Consider the following 18,439-nt stretch of genomic DNA (forward strand, 5'->3'; position numbering starts at 1 on the left):
AAGGTACGTGACATGAGTGGCCATTGATAATTGTTGCCTACTGACTATCAAGCATCAACAGGGGAGAGTGACAGAAACCTAAGAATGGTCCATTGCTGTCATCTTGTGACTCATGCTTAATGTCAATTCAAGCAAGATTTGAGGTACCATCAAATAGATCACATCAGTCATTGTTTGTTACTCAAGAACCACAGGAACGAGTAGATGATATGGCAGTAGCTTTTGATGCTCGCTCACTCCTTTATTTCTTGTCACTTCATCACCAAGACAAGTCAAAAGATATCAATCTTGTTCATAGATCAAACTCGAAACACTGCTTGTAGATTTAAGATCCTCAATTTCCTACAATAATATTACTTCCAAAAGATGCATTAGATTTATGTTTCCGACAACCTTAGGACAAGTGGCTCACCCAAAGATTTTGGGATGATCTGTTGGACCCATATATGAATATATTAGGATGATCTCAGGACAAGGAGGAGCAGCAACTCTGCTGGTTGTTCTTCCAGGTTCGATGAGGCATTTCTCCGAAGTAGACTTTTATGTTCCAAGCTTAGCTTGGAAATAATGAACCAAGCTGGATCGAGAACGAAATGCTGTGTGTGTCCATATACAACAATAGAACTAATTTGATGTTGGCATTAAGACTTTTCCGTAGTTTATTTCTTGTCTTTGATGATGATGAACATTTATGATTGCATTTGGGCTCCTTCGATCTCCATTCATTAAGCAATCTCAAATTCACTGCCCGTCCTAGCTGGCGATGCACAGGTGCTCAGGAAATGCGGGACCCGCGTGGGCCCCTAAGTATCCCTCGCACATGAATGAGAAAAGGAGTTGTTCTTTGGTTCCTTCATCAGCTTGCCTGTTCTCTCATGTCGCTTAAGCATCTCCGGTACATACTTTTCTACAATCTCTCTCTCTCTCTCTCTCTCTCTCTCATCCTTGCTGCAATGATGAGCTAGATTATTAGTTTCTTACTCTACATGTGAGACAGAAGTCAAATTTATCATACTTATTTTCATCATATATCATCATCATCAACCCCCCTTGGGAGGGAAGCACACTAAAAACTTGTGGAAGATTAACCCACCTTCAGCTTCTTTAATCACAAGAGAGAGAGAGAGAGAGAGAGAGAGTTGCATGAGCTCTCCTGGAACAGTTCCTCGAACAGGGATCATTTCGTCCAGCGAAGCAAACCATACCCCATCTTCTACAGAAAAAGAATAGCCGCTATCCTCTCACTGTGTTGCTCTGTTGGCTTCTTTGGATCCTCGGCTGATATCTTATGCCATGCTTAGTTGTCCAGACTTGCCCCTTCCCACTTTTATTGCCGTCTTCTTCACCCTCTCGCTAAAGAACAACACATTTAGTCTTTGCATGTTCTACAACACAAAAACTTCTCTCTGATATCATCTTGCAGTTAATGTTGCTGCAATCAATCGAATCCAAGCCAAGCATCCTCGCTGTGTGTTTAACGTTACGAAGCTTCCACGTGAAGCATGCAGCTCTACTTATCGCATGTGTTCGTTCTTGCACAAATCAGAAAGGTACTCCAATTCCTGTCACCTTCACAAGGAAACAGTCCATAAAATAGTTGCTTTGCTTGCACAAATCTGTGCTCTCCTTGGAAGACATGGCCATGTGAAGGTTGCCCCCACGTACTTACCCCATCATCGTCTCATAATATATATGAATCTTGTTGCCATGCATATGTTTGCTCTCAAGTATATGTCTCCATCTTTTCATTTCGGGCTTCTAAACACATTACATGGTACAGAGAGTTACATCGCTTGATCCGTCAGCATGGCGCTGTACTACTAAGAACACTGATGCCATTATCGTTTATCACCACGGCTTCGATCTGACATGAACGGAGAAGCCGTCATCAAGATTCATTGGATGGTCGAGATGCTATCTTTTCTTGGAATCTTCCGATCCTTCGAGCAAAATCTTCACAGGATCTGAAACCTAGTCCGAATCGAACTGCTGTTTCCTTTCTTGAACGACTAACTCGCTGCTACAAAACGCAACCCCCGGACGCCTCTCAGACCAAGAACAGTGTGAGTCAACCAACCTGCGTCGGCTCGAACCAGTCTGCCGGGTGGCGCACGCTACCGATGCAAGGAGGTCAACGACCTGTTCCGTAGCAGTTCTTGCTTTGTTTTAGATTGGAGATGGATAACGCTGCACATACAGGCCCATATATTTGAGCATCAGATAAGCCTCTCGAAAGTATCGGATCAGATCCAAATGGACGACTTCCATGGCGTTGATGCACTTTGAGATCAACGCGTCACCATCCTCCGGTCATCCGCATTGGTTGTTAGCGCTATAAATAGAAACTGGAATCTCAATCGGAATCGAACACACGTCTAAACCCCCTATATATGCGTGCACACAGCCACCGCATACAGAGCAATACCTGGAGTGGGCGATATGGGGAAGAGGCCGGCGAGTAAGGCGAAGCCGGTGCAGCGCGAGATGGACGCCGACGTCACCTGTCCGTTCTGCCTCCGTCACGTGACGCAGTCGAAGAGGGGTCGGAAGGTGCAGTCGAGGCAGAGTGCCGTCTTCACCTGCCCGTTCTGCGCCCGCGACGAAAGCGTCATCCACAACCGGAGCAAGAAGCCGAGGCTTGGGGAGGCGGAGACCAGCGCCTCTGGCAGTCATGAGCCGTGTCTCTCCTCCCCCAGGCCGTACGACGAGATCAAGGAGAACGAGAGTCGCCGAGTGAAAGAATCCCTTCGAAGGGCGTCGCTGGAGGGCGCCTCCGGCGATCAAGAGCCGTGCGTCTCGTTGCCCGGGCAGTCTGACGAGATTAAGGAGAACGAGATTCGCCTGCTCCCCGACTCGCTTTATCGGATGCGAGGAAGGGTGCCGCCCGTATACGATCGTAGCAATCAAGAGCCGCGCGTCTCGTCCGCCAGGCCGCCCGACGAGATCAGCAAGGAGAACGAGAGTCGTCTGATCCTCCCTTCGTTGCGTCGGCACCCAAGGAAAGGAACCCCTCGAAGGGCTTCGTTCGCATGAACCGGCCACTGGTGCACCCGAGAAAGACCGAGGCGGTCAGCGAGACAAAGGCCTGCATTGATTCTTTTGGGGGATCATGCATTACTTACATTTCTTTGGTTGTACTTCTCTAGTGGCAACGTACATAAGTTGGTCTGAAGTAGAAGAAGAAGAAGAAGAAGAAATTGTGGTAATATAATTTGTTTCTGATTTCTCGAGGCTCAATCTGGGAATGGAAGAACTTGTTCTTCCTTCTTCTATATCTCTGTCTTACTCCGTTTCAAATAGAACACAAAATTCTGTACTCCTATAGGTGTTGGGTGTTGATGTTGCTGGTAGATCTTCGAGATACTAGATTGATCTATAAGTTGCTGTAAAATCTGATGATTGCTACTTAAATGCATGACAAATCAACTACAATTGTGTCCAACAAAGAACATGACAAAGATCAAAATGTATCTATGTTTTCTTATGAAGCTATTTCAGCTGGTTTTTAGGAAGTATGTATATGTATTTGTATTTATATTTATATATTATGTCAAGAAGTGTGTGTGATACTAATTATGTTGAAAGTAGAAGATGAGCCAGTGGAAAAGGATGAATCTGCATGAACCCACTACTTGTGGTGTCTCTAAAAAGGACATCGTTATTTTTTAGGAATATAATATAAGATTTCATGTATCGATTTAATTCTTGCTATGTGTGAGCAAGAATTAAGTGTGGTATATCGAGGATTATGGTTGAGGGTTTGATGGTGACATGATCCTCCGTAGGTGCATAATGTAGGATCTAAGCACTGACAGTGGACATGGCACCAAAGAGAAAATTGAAGTGAAAGACCAACATTACTTATTTATAGCCGTTGGATCTGATCATCGTGATTTAGGAAGCTTAATGCAATGGTTGTTGATTTTTATAAGAGAAACTTATTTAATTAAACATGTACATTAAAAATACATTAAAGACATTCCAGAATTGCTCAGGATTCCGTGGAGGATGTCACAAATGGAGCATCCTATTATTTTAATGACATATTTTTAAGGACCAATCAAAATTGAGATATAATAAGGAAGAAGGATATATTTCTAGTTTAATGACATTATTTTATGGATTCGATATCTAATTAGCCTTTATAAAAGTATTCTAGCCTTATATTGTAATCGAGAATGATATGTGCTACACATATCACTTCGTGGCTAAATAATCATCTTGTAGATTAATTTCTCACTATTATTTAATGATTACTCAAATTTTATATAAAAATATTATATATCATTTGATCAAACTAATAACATTATATATTTCTATCCCGAATTCTCCGATCCCAACTAGCACACTTCACATGGCAAGAGTAGGTGTCCGTCACCCTACAACAAATTGTCTTTGGTATTATATTCGAATTAAAACTTTTTCAATAGTAGCACCCCAAGAAGCACCATCTTCTAGTTACTTCCCATAAGAAGAAGAAGAGTTGGAGTTGAATCTAGGTTTATTTATTGAATAGCTCATTTTTCTAATACCATACGATAAGCTTAGATATTCAACCTAGGTTTAATTTGAATGTTTTGACATATTGGATAGTCAAAACATTCAATGATGATACGATTGAATATGATCAGGAAGCACCTCCCAATAATGATATGATTAAATCCAATCATAATACATCATTTAACGACAAGATAACTAAATGAAGTATTCCTTAATAATGATATAATTGAATCTAGCCTAAAAGTATAATTCAATATGGATGTGATCGAATCCAATTATGAAGTATCTTGATAATGATATATTCAAGTTCGACTATAAAGCATCATTCAATGATGATATGGTCGAATCTGATAGAATGGATCCCCTAAAAATGATGTGATTGAGTCTCGTCATAAGACATCTCCAATGGCCAAATATAGCCATGAAGCATCACATAATAATGATACGATTAAGTCTGACCATAAAACATCGTTCAATAATAATCATGCGATCGAATTAGACCATAAAACGTCCATCGATTCCTCGATAATAATGCGATTGAGTTCGATCATAAAGCATAATTTAACAATGACATGACCTAATAGCGTCCTCTAATAATAATGCAATCGAGTTAAGTCATGAAGCATCATTCAATGATGATGTGATCAAATTCTACCATGAAGTCTCTCGATAATGATGTAATCATGTCCAACCACCACGAAGCATCATTCAACAATGATACAATTGATTCCGGTAAGCATTATTTAATAATAATATAATCGAATCTGATCATAAAGCATCCCTCAATAATTATACAATCAAGTCTAACAATTAAACATCATTTAATGATGAGTAGGAGGTTGAGTCCAACCATCAAACATATTTATAATAAATGACATGACTAGATTATTCGCTAAACATAACATTATGTCCAAACTTGCCACATATCAAAACATAATGGGTCAAATGATAAAAAGAAAAATGACATATGGTCAATCCAGCAGGGACCAACTTATTCTCAACCCTAGCAAGGATGTCCATTTATCTCTACACATTAGTTAAGAATCCTTAATATCAGCATGGACCATCATGCTATAATTATAACATTTGATAATTTGGTGCATGTCTTCACAATTGAGTAATGATTGATAATTACATATAAATGTCTCAATTACTTAATATATTAATAACTCCTTAATTTAATTTATCAATTACTCAAACTCATTGTAAAAAGACCTCCAAATGTTTCAAAAAAAGATCTTAACCTATTAGTAGATAAAAAGAAAAATCATACAGTATTAATAATGATATTTCTATTGATCTTGAATGATGTCTATTAATCTAGATAAATCATAAAGAATAATGACACTTCTGATATACCAAAGTTACTTTTTATCTAATTTTAATTAGACTCCCTTGATCTATTCATTACACAATTGAAGCCTATAGTTTCACAAAAAAATCATCTTTCAAAATTTTAAAGGCTTATTTAGATTCGAAAGAAATGTCTTTAAATGAATTAACATCTATTTTGCATTTAGAATAGCAATTCAACTACGAATGCATTAACCTTGAGATAGATTTAAGTAGGCAAAAGAGTAATTTCTAAAAAATTATGATTTTAGATAATATACCAAGATCTCATATCAACTTTAAAGTCAAACCAATTATTATCTTTTGAGTACGCCTTCACCTTTCTAAACTGATACACACTCCCAACCAAAGTGTTATCACTTGGGGAAAAAAAATCCAAACCTATTTATCGTCATAGACATTCAGATTGATTTTTATATATTTTTAATTAATAATGAATGAATGCACTTATTTAAATCATTGATTTTTTTAATAATTATTTAATTAAAAAAAGAGACATAGGTATAATTGAACATTTCATGGACATCAACATAGGTAGGGCAAGCATTAATAAAGTAATTATCAATGTAAGATGTTAGATTATGTGATATTATTTAATTAAGTAAGATGTATTATATATCTTATTAAATTTTAATTATGATTATAAGTCAATAAAAAGGAGGTCTATAGGATTTAGTACGAGATGACCTTAATGGGTGGGATCCTTAATTACTTACTCTAGATGTTCTATTTTTGCTTATAAATAAACAGGATCTTCTAGGTATTTTATACACATGTGATAATGCAACATCTATAAAATTATAAATCCATTCTCATCTCCGTCTAGTTCCTATTTAATTGTTTATAGGAAACTTATGAAAGATAATAAGAGAATAAAATGAGAATCTAGTTTAACTTATAAATTTATATTGTTGCTTATAAATCAAACTATAGACTACATTATATGAATTACAAAGATATTCTAAATGACATCAAAATATATATATGTCTAATTTTTAATCTATGGATATTTGATTTCTGATTCTAATATTAAATTTATTTCGCATAATGGCATGATTATAATTTTATGCTTATAATTAATACGAAAGCTTGTTATTTTGAATAAAGGTATTCTCAATGACATTAAATTTATTTATTTCACATAAGGTATTTTGAATAATATGTTATTTTTAAATCAAATATCTTAGATCATAAAAGTATATTAGATCTATTTTGTATTTAGATATGCTTATTAGCAATTCACTTCCAAAAAAGTATTATCCAATTTTGATTGTACGATGGTTGAACGATCTATTTTGTGTTATCAATTTGCTTTTCTACTTGTCCGTCTTGTCGCTAGCGATGTAATGTTCTTCGCCTTATGTAGATAAGGCCGTGGAGGGCGATGTAAGGTACTTCGCCTTTTGTACCATGGGTAGCTTGCTATTAGTGGCAACATTATGGAAGGTGGCGGCCTACTATGGTAGCTAGTCCTATCGTGAACAGTGGTTGTGCAAACGTCGATGATGCTACCATCAGCTATTGCTTTGGGTAGTGGCAGAAGAACTCGCAGGTGGTAATGCTGCATGCAATGACTATTGTTAAGGGAAGAAATTGCACCGCCCGTGACTGTTGCCACTATGGGTAGTAGTTGCCTTTGGTAGCGTCATTGTTGCGTGTGGCAATGCTATGATGCGTAGTGGTCACTCAACATTGCGGTAGAAAGGAGATGTCTTGTACGTGGGCTATGGTGGTAGGACTTTAGTCACAGGTGGAGTTGCATATGTGGCAGAGGAGGGCGACAATATTAAGGGGTTATAGGTTGCCAGTGGTAATCAATGTTAAGGGGTTATAGGTTGCAAGTGGTAATCATGGTTTATGATTTAGTGTCAATGGGCTACAAGGGACGTTATGATCCACGTGGCATCACATGAAGGTCTGAGTGTCGCTTTCAATGACAATGCATAGGCTAGCAATTGGCTCATTGCTAGCTTAGCTAGACATTGATCAATGGACAAACGTCACATGGATGGCAACACAAGCGACGGATGAGGGGCTCTTTAGGTTGCATTGGGTGTTGCTCGCTAAGTTATTGGGTGTCACGATAGTGGTGTTGCTCTAGATCGACATCGACATTCACTAGCCCATATGCGATGATCGAGTGGCTGTAGTTGCAACGACAACACTAAGGAGGAGGAAAGGAGATTAGAGTTTTTTTAACCCATTAAAAAGAGACTCTTGTTCTCCTAAGATTTATTAATTCTAGTCGATGTCCTCTTTTTTAGTTTACTCCTCAAAAATCAAAGATTTTTAATATTTTAATATATATATCTTAATAAAATTATAATTTTACCTTTTAAAATTTTAATATTTTTAACTTATATCCTCTACTATAAAATTGACCAATTTGACATGCTTTAATCAAATTTTGACCGAAACCCAATTTGATTAGGTTGATTGTTGGATCTAATTTGGATGACCAATTAGTTTAGCCTAATTCAAATTAGCCCAATTTGAGATGCGCAATTAAATAATACTGATTTATCCATTTATATAATTAAAAAAATATAAATTATGGATTCTTTTATAATTTTCTCATACGAGATATTGGTAAAATTTTTGTTTGTGATAATTAAATTCTAATTGTTATTCTTAAATATTTATATAGTTATTCACATGTATATATCTTGAAATTTTAGAATGATATTTATTTTCACATAAAGTCATAAAATTTATTTCATCATGATTACGATTGTCATATGAGTTTTTCTTTATGCTGATTTATGTTCAATAATTATTATTTAATTATTATTAAATTATTTTTACATAGATTGTATTAATAAAAAATTAACAAATATTATTTATAATTTATATCTTTAAATTTTATGTAATTGATAATTGCAAGGTGATATCCGATAATAGACTTATGTGATATGAATTATAATAAATATTTTTATTAATTATAAAATATTTTAAACTATGTTTTATATTATCATATTAATCTTGTAACAATCAAAAGTCTAGACTAATAGATAAAATTATATTAAAAAATTAATTTTAAATAATATTAAAAAAATAATGTTTATAATAACATATATAATTAGGATAATTTCAAAGGAGAATATATTTCAAATAATTATGTGATAAGAAAAGATGATACTATTTTGAACATCATTATAATTTAACATTATATATCCAAATATGGTAACACTACTTCACGTATTAGTCTTCTATAAATAATTTTTAGTGAACATTAAATATATTAATATTTCACCTAAAGGTAAAATATGAATGATATCAATAATTTATCATATTTTAAAGACTTAAAGTATTAATATTATTTTACAATAATATTTTTTTCTATACACTTTTATGCTTCTAGTGTCCTATAGTCTTTGGTTCAAATTATGCAATATGTAGTTTATACTAAGTGTATTAGATCTTAACCTAGTATTGTTTATTGAAAAATACATAGACTTGACTCAAAAACACTATGAAATAAATTAATACAATGAATGATTAAAAAAAAAAGATAGAATCAATGTAATGTTTATAAAAATAATAATACTTCATTACTATATGCAACTAGTGCATATCAATATTTGAGAGCTATAAAAAATAGATTTAAATCTATTGATAAGAAACATTAATAAAAAAATTGACTATGGATTAATACGATAAAACTCAGTATTTAGGATCACATCTTTAATATGATTGACAAGGTTACAAAATTTAAAATATTAGATATGAATATAAATGAGTCTTTACTTTTTATAGTTTATTCTTAATTTTTTTATTCTTAATTTGGTTCATTCAAGATTTAGTTTAATATAAATAAGAATAAATGAGATTTAAGCGAGTTAACTAGTATGTGTTTTAAGAAAAAAAATAAAATTAAGACAAAAAAATCTCGAGGTATCAACAAAAAATAAAAAAATTAAAATATCATTCACAAAATAAATTTATCGGTATAAAAATATTAAATAGATAATTAAAAAACTAATATTTTATTTCAAGAATAGAGAAACCATCATCAAAATTAATTGAACGATCGATATGCTATCGGAATCTTACGAGCCTTAAAACGAAATCTATACTAGATTTAAAAAAGAAAAACACGTATCGAACTGATGTCTCCTTTCTCGAACGTCTCACAGCTCCAAATCACACCCCCACATTTCCGAGCGAGGAGCAGTGCAGGGTCTGCGGCAGGAGCTACACCGCCTCCCCGTCGACCAGTACACCGCCGATGGGAGAAGGTCAACAAGTTCTCGCCTTCCCCCTGTTTCTTACCATTTCTTGATCTGTTTTGGATCGAAGATGGGTTACGCTATATAGCAGTTTTTGCCACCTAGTGATCGAGATAGGGTGCCCCAAATGGAAGATTGCCACGGCCTTGACCCACTTTGAGATCGATGCGTCAGCATCTTCCAGTCTTCCGGATTGATTCTTGGTCACATCGGATGCATAAATGGAAACTGGAACTCGTGCCCGAGCCCTATAAATATGTGCACCGGCAGGGCGGAATGGGGAAGGGAACAGCGAACGAAGCGAAGCTGGTGCAGCCAGGAATGGTCGCCGCCGTCACCTGCCCATTCTGCAGCCATAACAAGACGCCGTCGAAGAGGGCCAGGAAGGTGCAGCCCAAGCTGGACGCCGTCTTCACCTGCCCGTTCTGCACCAGAGACAGGAGCGTCCACAGGAACCGGGCCAAGAAGCCGAAGCTTGGGGAGGCGGAGCGCGGCGCCTCAGGGAATCAAGAGCCTTGTGTCTCGGCCGCCGGGCCATCCAACGAGGACATGGAGAACGAGAGTCGCCCGATCCCCGCTTCTAGCCATCAAGAGCCGTGCGTCTCGCCCGCCGGGCCGCCTGACGAGAGCAAGGAGAAGGAGAGTCGTCGGATCCCCGCGTCGCTTAGTCAGTCCAGAAGGAATGGATCCCCTCGAAGGCTGCCGCTCGTATGCGCCTCTAGCAATCAAGACCCGTGCGTCTCGTCCGCCACGCCGCCCGACGAGAGCACGGAGAACGAGAGTCGTCGGGTCCCCGCCTCGTTTCGTCGACAACGACGGAAAGGAACACCTCGAAGGGCGCCGTTCTTTTGAACCCGACGGAGCCCGAGGAGGTCAATAAGACAGAGGCCTGCAACAATTCTTAGATATCTGCAGTGACAAATGCATAAGTCGATGTGAAGAAGAAGAAGAAGAAAAAAAAATACTTTTGTTAAAATATGTGAATATATATTATTTTCATTTATTTTCTACCAAGCAAAATGACAAATATATGATTACTTGAGTCAAATACTGTTTACTATTTAATATTTATTTCATTCCAAAGACAAATAACAACATTCTTCGTAACTAAAAGAATGTGTCGATTAGCTGTTAATTTCAAGAAATATTAATTTTTTGGTAGACTTGTATCTTTTGAAACATATATTAGGGAGATTCATCCTAATCGATTGATCAGATTGGGTAAGATGAGTTTGGATGAGACACCCTTATCTTTCTATCTGCTCTATTTGCTCCGCTTCTCTCTCATGTTTCATCCCTTCCTGTACGTCCTTTCTTCTCGAAATCATTACTTTGTCGGTATTTGATTTATTGCTCAATCTTCTGAAACGAAAGTGAGTTTTCTTGGGACGAATCTTTGGTGTTGTTCTTCTTGATTAGGGTTCAAGGGGTCGGTTGTTCTTGAAACCTCGAACTCGACGGAGATCTCCGCCGGCTTCTTTCTCTCGCCTTTATAAAGGCTGCTTCTTTCTTGGACATTTGGTTTCTTGATTTATATTGGTAAATTGTTGCCTGCGATTTGGTGGTTTGATGATGGAGGCAGATGATAACACGAACTTTGAGTATGGAGGAGGCTTTCCGCAATCTTTTAGCAATCGAGATGCAGTTTGCTTGCCGGGCACCGTCAACAGAGCAATGGGGATGCCGTCGGGGCGAGGAATGTGCAGTTCTGGTAGCAGTATGGCAGGGATGTTCTTGCCTGCGAACGCCGGAACTCTAAATAATACCTCCCCGGTGACGCCGCAGTCGGGTAATTCTTCAGGAAATGCCATTCTTAACCATGAATACCCACCCGAGAGTGCTTCAACCTCGGCTGTTAATTGGTCTAACGATGAAGTGCTTGTGTTGAGGCGGGGTCTTGAAGAGTAAGCTTGTTGTTCTAATTTGATTAATCATTTAAAATGAACATATATTTCTTTTCTCGCCTTATAGTTCACCTTTTCTGAATGTATATACTCTCTTAGTTGGAGTATTAATTCCCGCACTCTATGATTTACCTCGGCTGTTAATTGGTATAACGATGAAGTGCTTGTGTTGAGGCGTGGTCTCGAAGAGTATTTACGTTCTTCCTGAGTTCTAATTAATTATATAAAGTGAACACATATTTCTTTTCTCGCCTGACAGTTCACCTTTTGGGGATGTATATGCTCTCGGAGTAATTCCTGCTCTCTACAACTAAAGAGAAATCTATTCTTTACAATATATGTCTTTAGGCTGGAAGTGTGTGATGCAGCTGGATTCTTTCGGTCACTCTGTAATTGTTCTTGATTTTATTTTAATATAAAATTGAATCTAGTTCCGTGGCTCAGTATGGACTCTTGTTTGAACAATTGTACCTTCTCTTATTATTTAATTTATATGATGTGATTATATATACTGAAATTCTAGTTTGTGGTGACTTGTCTATTCAAATTTATGATGCTTGATGCTTGTTTGAATTTGATATTTGACTCAAACTTGGCTGTTCTGTGAGACTTTAATAATGGTTCATGTTACAAGAAGTGAAATAATGGAATGTTGTATTTCTGTTACTTTTGTCTTGCTAGCATGCTAGTGTTTCTGTCCTTGGACATTTAACTTGTATCATGACTGTTTTCTAATTTAATACTCTTTTTGCCTGACATATTGGTTAATATCAAATGTCCAGATATGCCGATAAGCCTAGCTTAACGAAGTACATCAATATAGCAGGTATGCTGCCCAACAAGACAGCAAGGGACATTGCATTAAGGTGCCACTGGATGATGCCTGTGAGTCGTCGCAGTTTACCTGTATATGTTAAGGATCCTGTACATTTCTGGAATCTGGATATTTTTAATGAATGGCCATTACATGATGTTTAGTCCATCTTTTGCTCACGGTGCTTGTTGATTTTCCTATCTTAGTTTCCCATTTAATTGTTCATGAAAATAAAATCTTGCATTTTCAAAGGACTTGTCAAAGATATGTAGATTTTTTTTACTACCTTTGGTGATGCAAATTCATGAATGAATTTGAGTAGCCAGTTCCGATATTTTTTTTTCTAAAACTATGTAAAAGTGAGATCATACACATATCTTAGTTAAATTTATGGTATTTTTTCTTCATAAAAGAAATAATTAGTTAAGAATAACTGAAAGGGAATTCAAGGTTGTTTTAGGTGTAACTTTCAATTCATATCTGTCTTGTATAAGGTATCAGTGTTGCTCAAAAGCAGTTGTTATGAGAAAATGCTTTTTGAGATGCATAATTTGTTTATCTGTAGCTTTCATTTGAACATAAGAGGGAGAGGTATATCTGATGTGATATGAAATCATAAAGTTATTTAGAAGTTAAAGTGCAAAATAATTCATCTTTATGCCACTTATTGAAGCTTTCTACGGTGGTCATATGCAAAGTCACATTTAATTGTGGATTCCAGTACATGTATTGACTTCTATCTGCTGGTCTGATTAAGGATCTGTATCGGATCATATGATCCAATATCAGGTGGTATTATTTTTTATTTTTTTGGTAGAGGGTGGGACAGTTCAATATTATTTTATTTTATTTTTATGTGGTATAGGCTTTTTAATTCAGAGAGTGTCATCGACCATTATTCTTACAAAGAAATTCTGCGCTATCGTATACCAATTTTGTTGTGCCCATCTTTTGGGCTCACATCAGAAACATGCTAGTGCCAGTCACCCTGATGAGCAAGCAAGATGTGGTACAACTTACTACTAAAAGTGTCTTGTAATAACTTTTTGATGAAACAAGTTATTCTCTAAAGTTAGTATTTTAGACAAGAATTTTTCTTTTCATGCCCCCTCATTGGCATGGGGCATTCCATACCACGCTGACACATGCTGTTGGCAAGGACTAAGGAAAAACAATGGGAAATTGTTAAGTCGAGTGTAAAACATGCTGCATACCACAGATGGAGGCTTCCGGTTTAGTTGTCATCTCAAGCTGAAGAAGTCAGCTGTTATCTATTTCAGTAAATGGTTTATTGCGAGGAGGACCCTAAGGCAGAATGTACAAGGTTTCTGAAAAAACTAGTTCAGCGTGTAATCATGTTTGACAAACTTGGTTCAGTAAAACCTAAGGCAAAATAGTTAGAAAATGTAATACATAAGTTATCAAACACTAGAATAATAAAGATGTAGCTAAGTCATCTCTAAACCAGAAATATTCAGAAATATTATTTTCTTTTGGGAAGTCCAACTGCACAGAATAGGTACATGGTGGGCAGTACAGAAATCTTTATTAGTTATTCCGCACATAGAGTCTCTGAACACCTAAAATTTAGAAAGTTCCAATGATGATAATGATGACAACAACAATAAAACTGTAAAGTCTTTTTTTTTTTTGACAACTATCTTTCCTTTAACTTTTTTTTTTCCCAATTTTTTCTTTCTCTCTTTTCATTTAAGCTTGTCTCCTTCTCTTCCATCTCTTTCTCCACTTCCTCCTAGTTGCATCGTTGCTGCCTCCACCTCTCCACATTAGTGCTTTCTCATCTTCCTTGTTGAGAAAAGATTGGATATGGAGTCTTTAATCTACGGAAGTGACAAACGCCATAATCTTTTTTTTCCTCTTTATGTGAATCAAACAAGATATAATTTAAAATCAAATATATTGTAAATAATCTAATAGTGTAGGCCAATCAAATTAGTGATAGAATACTAAGCAAATCTCGAGATAAGATTTACGTGGAAAAACCTTTCAACATGAAGGGAAAAAACCACGGGCAAACTAGATCAATATTCCACTGTAAAATAAGGGGATTATAATGTCACTCTCTCTAAATTAACTGGAGGGCATCAATATCATATGAAAATTAGATACTCAGATGAGTTTTAAGAAACCAAGGAGAAAAACTAAGTAGAAGAAAAAATCTTAAAGATCTACACCGATCAATTTAGAGAGTATAGTGTCTAGGTCAGCATATCAGAAAATTATGATAATCGGAATGAATTTCACTAACCAATAGTCGAATTTTTTTTCTCCTTGGAGGAAAGCTCTTTCCTTCCCTCTGACGGTCACCTTTTTGGTTTCTCCCATCTAACTCATATAAGATTAGGATTAGAGTTTTTTAATTAACCCCCCATGGATCCCACCACTTAATTCATAGGCGGGACCACCCAACAATCCTCATCCTCTGCCTTCTCGTCTTCCTCTTCCATCACCTCCTTGTCCTTTGCCTCTTCCTCCTTTGCCCCTCTTCCTTGTCCACCAATCCTGGCCTCCCCTGCATCCTGCTCTTCCATTTTTTTCCTTGGTTCAGTTGGTAATTGGATGGCACTGACTGTGCCAAGTGTCTATACATCAATCAATGCCATTATAGTACCAATCTGGTTGTTAACCAACCGACACCAGATCAAGATCTCAAATATTGCATTTGAGTGACAATATAATAGTCACCTTCATCTTTTTGTACTAGAGACTACTGATTAGCATCATATGTGAACTGCATTAATTTCATTTTTCAAGATTAGTCTCATTTGTTGAACTCCTTTTTGATAGAACCAATAAACAAAAAATCTCGGTGAAAACGAATAAGTTACTGGTGTTCTTTTACAATGGAGTTATAGTTTTTGTTATATCCAATGAATTTTATCATGTTTTAATGCAAATGAATCTAAGATGTTGATATGGGGTTTTCTTCAGGAAAAGATGGTGAATTCTTCTTCAGTGTCAAGTATGAATTATGTTCAACCAGACAATGTAACTCACAATGCTCCGACAATGCTTGATGTGCACCATGGTAATCAAGTTTCATGTGAAGGTTGTTGGGTTCTTGTATTTGTTCAACCGATGGCACTTTCTGTTGATATTTATAATTTTGAGATTGAATGCATCTCTTCCTTTGTGTTTCTCTTAAATAATGAAATACTAGAAATAGACATTATATGTCAAATCCAGTGATCATCATCCTATTAATGTTTTAATGATGCACTTTAACTAGTGTCACAAGTTTCCATCTTGCTGTGGAGTGTGTGTGTGTGTGGTTCCATTATGACCTGAATGGAAATTGATTTATGTTAGATTCTGTGTTCTTTTATACTAATATCATATCACAGGATTTCTGTGCCTCTGAGATTTTAAGATTCTTCAACAGTTTTGCTTTAGACATATTTCTATTGCTCACACTTATGAAGATCTTGTTACTTTATCTTTTTAGCATCTAGTTTTGCATGATAACTTTTTGTTTTCCTTGTCGTTGCTTTTGTTTTGAAATATTTGTCCTATGTGAGCAATTTTAAAGAATCACCATGCATTTTGCCACTATTATAGTTGTAGTTTCTAAGTTTGTCTTCAGCTGATTTTATAACTTTGGATTGTTTGTACAATCAAGGTTGAATGTTGAATCACAATGGTGTGAAGTTGGAGGCTCATACCAGTTTATTATGAGAGCTTTTGCTAAAGTTAAATCTCTCTTGGAGTTTAGAAAGAGGCTCCAGACAATGCATGGAATTTTGATGTGTGTACATGTTTGCATAAAAGGAAAACAATATTGACTTAAATATCATTTTAGAGGTAATTGATATTGGGTCCTTAAGGAAAGGGGGATCAGTCCCTTGTTTTACTAGTAGTTGCCATCTTTTAGCATAAAAATCCAAAATTATGCTCCTACCACTCCCCCCATCTTACGGATGAAATCACCTAGTTGTTATTGAAAGGAATAGTACATTGTTGTCATAGTGTCAAATTCTCTCCATCTTGTTAAGTAATTAATCAGAAGAACTTAAAACTTATTGGAACTTTTTTTTTTTTCTATTCAACTTAACAAATACTCGGTTCTACTCCTGATATTATTTAAAATTCATCTCATATATTCAATCTTACTCATTAATTTAAAAGCTTTAGTTTCAAAGATTTTTTTTCCATAATTTAAGTTTAAAATAAATTCCATTTAAATTTTCATCAATTAAAATTATATCATTGACAAATAAAATATATTAATGAGGTCTATCCTGCATATGATTAGAAAGTTTCTCTATCCATTACCAATTTAAAAAGATAAGGGTTTAATGTTGATTCTTGATGTAGACTTATTCTTATAGGAACCTTACTACTATGGTTTTAACACTAGTGACTACAGTAACTGGATGCATATATGTGTGTGTATAGGTATATTTCATAACATCAACAAAGTAAGTGGATGCACTCTTTTTGTCTAAAACCCACATATAAAGGCATATTGATAACTTATCAAAATTTTGTTACATTTACAAGGATTCAAATGGTCATTATATTGGCACAAAATTCTTCTCCAATGCTGTTGTGGAAATGGTTTTAGCTGTTATTTTTTGAGATAAAAGATTATATTAAATTGGCTTCTCTTTTTGCTCCATTAGGAAAATCTGCGTAATTTCCGCATTTTTTTTGGATCTTGTGACAAGAAATAGAACATATCTTGATAAAGAAAGATGACATTCTCAATGTTTTAATGTAAGGCATTTAGTAACTTTTTATGACTTGTGAACATGGCTGCAATACCATAGACCAAATTCAACAACAAAAGCAATAACAACAACAATAAGACCTAGCAAACAGTCTGGCTGTGCATGATATTGTTAATTCTGTTTGTTACCCAGGCTCAGGCCTGGAGAAGGGATGGTTGCATTAGGTAGATGAAGGGCAGAACAAACCTTTGACAGATCCAATGTGAAGATAAATAATTTAATTATAGATGAGAGTTTTATACCAACATAATTGTGTGAATTTTGTGCAAATTCTTGACTAAAGAATTTACAAGCTGTTGATCATACCTGCAATCTGCTAAGCAGAAGTTTGTTTTGTTACAAACATTACAATTATGTTATTATCAAGAAATGATGACTAAGTTATTTTTCTAAAATGTGATTCTAATAGGTAGTCAAGCAAATTATACTTGTAGTTCTCCAAGTGGGAAACTCTTAACATGTTAGTTGAAATTGTGCATATATTATTTGTACTTTGTGCATTATCTAATTTGTTAAGATGCATCATCAGATAAATTTAAGATGTCAAGGAAGTGTATTCTAATTTCTTCTGTGTTGATTTTTATCTTTTTTTTCTGATCTTTTAATATATGTTTCTCAACAGCCTATCCAACAGAAAGTGAAACTCAGCGTTGCCTAGCTGAGAATGTTAAACTTCTCAACCTGATTATGGCTAACTTTGAAATGAATAAGGTTGGTAGTGAATTTCACTCTATATTATTCTTTTCCTCCTTCCCTGCATAATTTACCATTTTGTTTGTGTTTAATGCTTAAGAAAATCTCTAGTACTTGTTTCCAGAAGAAATAAGCTGAATGATTTTTCTCCTATAGCCTATTAAGTGACACTGTTTTTCTTTGATCTGGTTCTTA

General features: G+C 35.7%; 1 protein-coding gene across 3 annotated transcripts in view; it reads left to right on the forward strand.

Annotated features, from left to right (window-relative positions):
- The first annotated feature begins 11,270 nt into the window (after positions 1-11,270).
- The window catches only part of LOC135586770 (uncharacterized), a 9,597-nt gene continuing 2,428 nt past the window's right edge, over positions 11,271-18,439 (forward strand). Inside the window, exons 1-5 of one of the 3 annotated variants that reach the window (XM_065175149.1) lie at positions 11,271-11,385; positions 11,502-11,986; positions 12,769-12,871; positions 15,753-15,870; positions 18,174-18,262. In XM_065175149.1, the coding sequence (XP_065031221.1) occupies positions 11,652-11,986; positions 12,769-12,871; positions 15,753-15,870; positions 18,174-18,262 (645 nt within the window). In that variant the 5' untranslated portion in view covers positions 11,271-11,385; positions 11,502-11,651. Of the gene's footprint in view, positions 11,987-12,768; positions 12,872-15,752; positions 15,871-18,173; positions 18,263-18,439 lie in introns of all 3 variants that reach the window. The other 2 variants (XM_065175143.1, XM_065175158.1) reach the window with 2 other exon arrangements.

Source organism: Musa acuminata, chromosome BXJ1-4 (assembly GCF_036884655.1).
Source record: "Musa acuminata AAA Group cultivar baxijiao chromosome BXJ1-4, Cavendish_Baxijiao_AAA, whole genome shotgun sequence".
Lineage (NCBI taxonomy): Eukaryota > Viridiplantae > Streptophyta > Magnoliopsida > Zingiberales > Musaceae > Musa > Musa acuminata.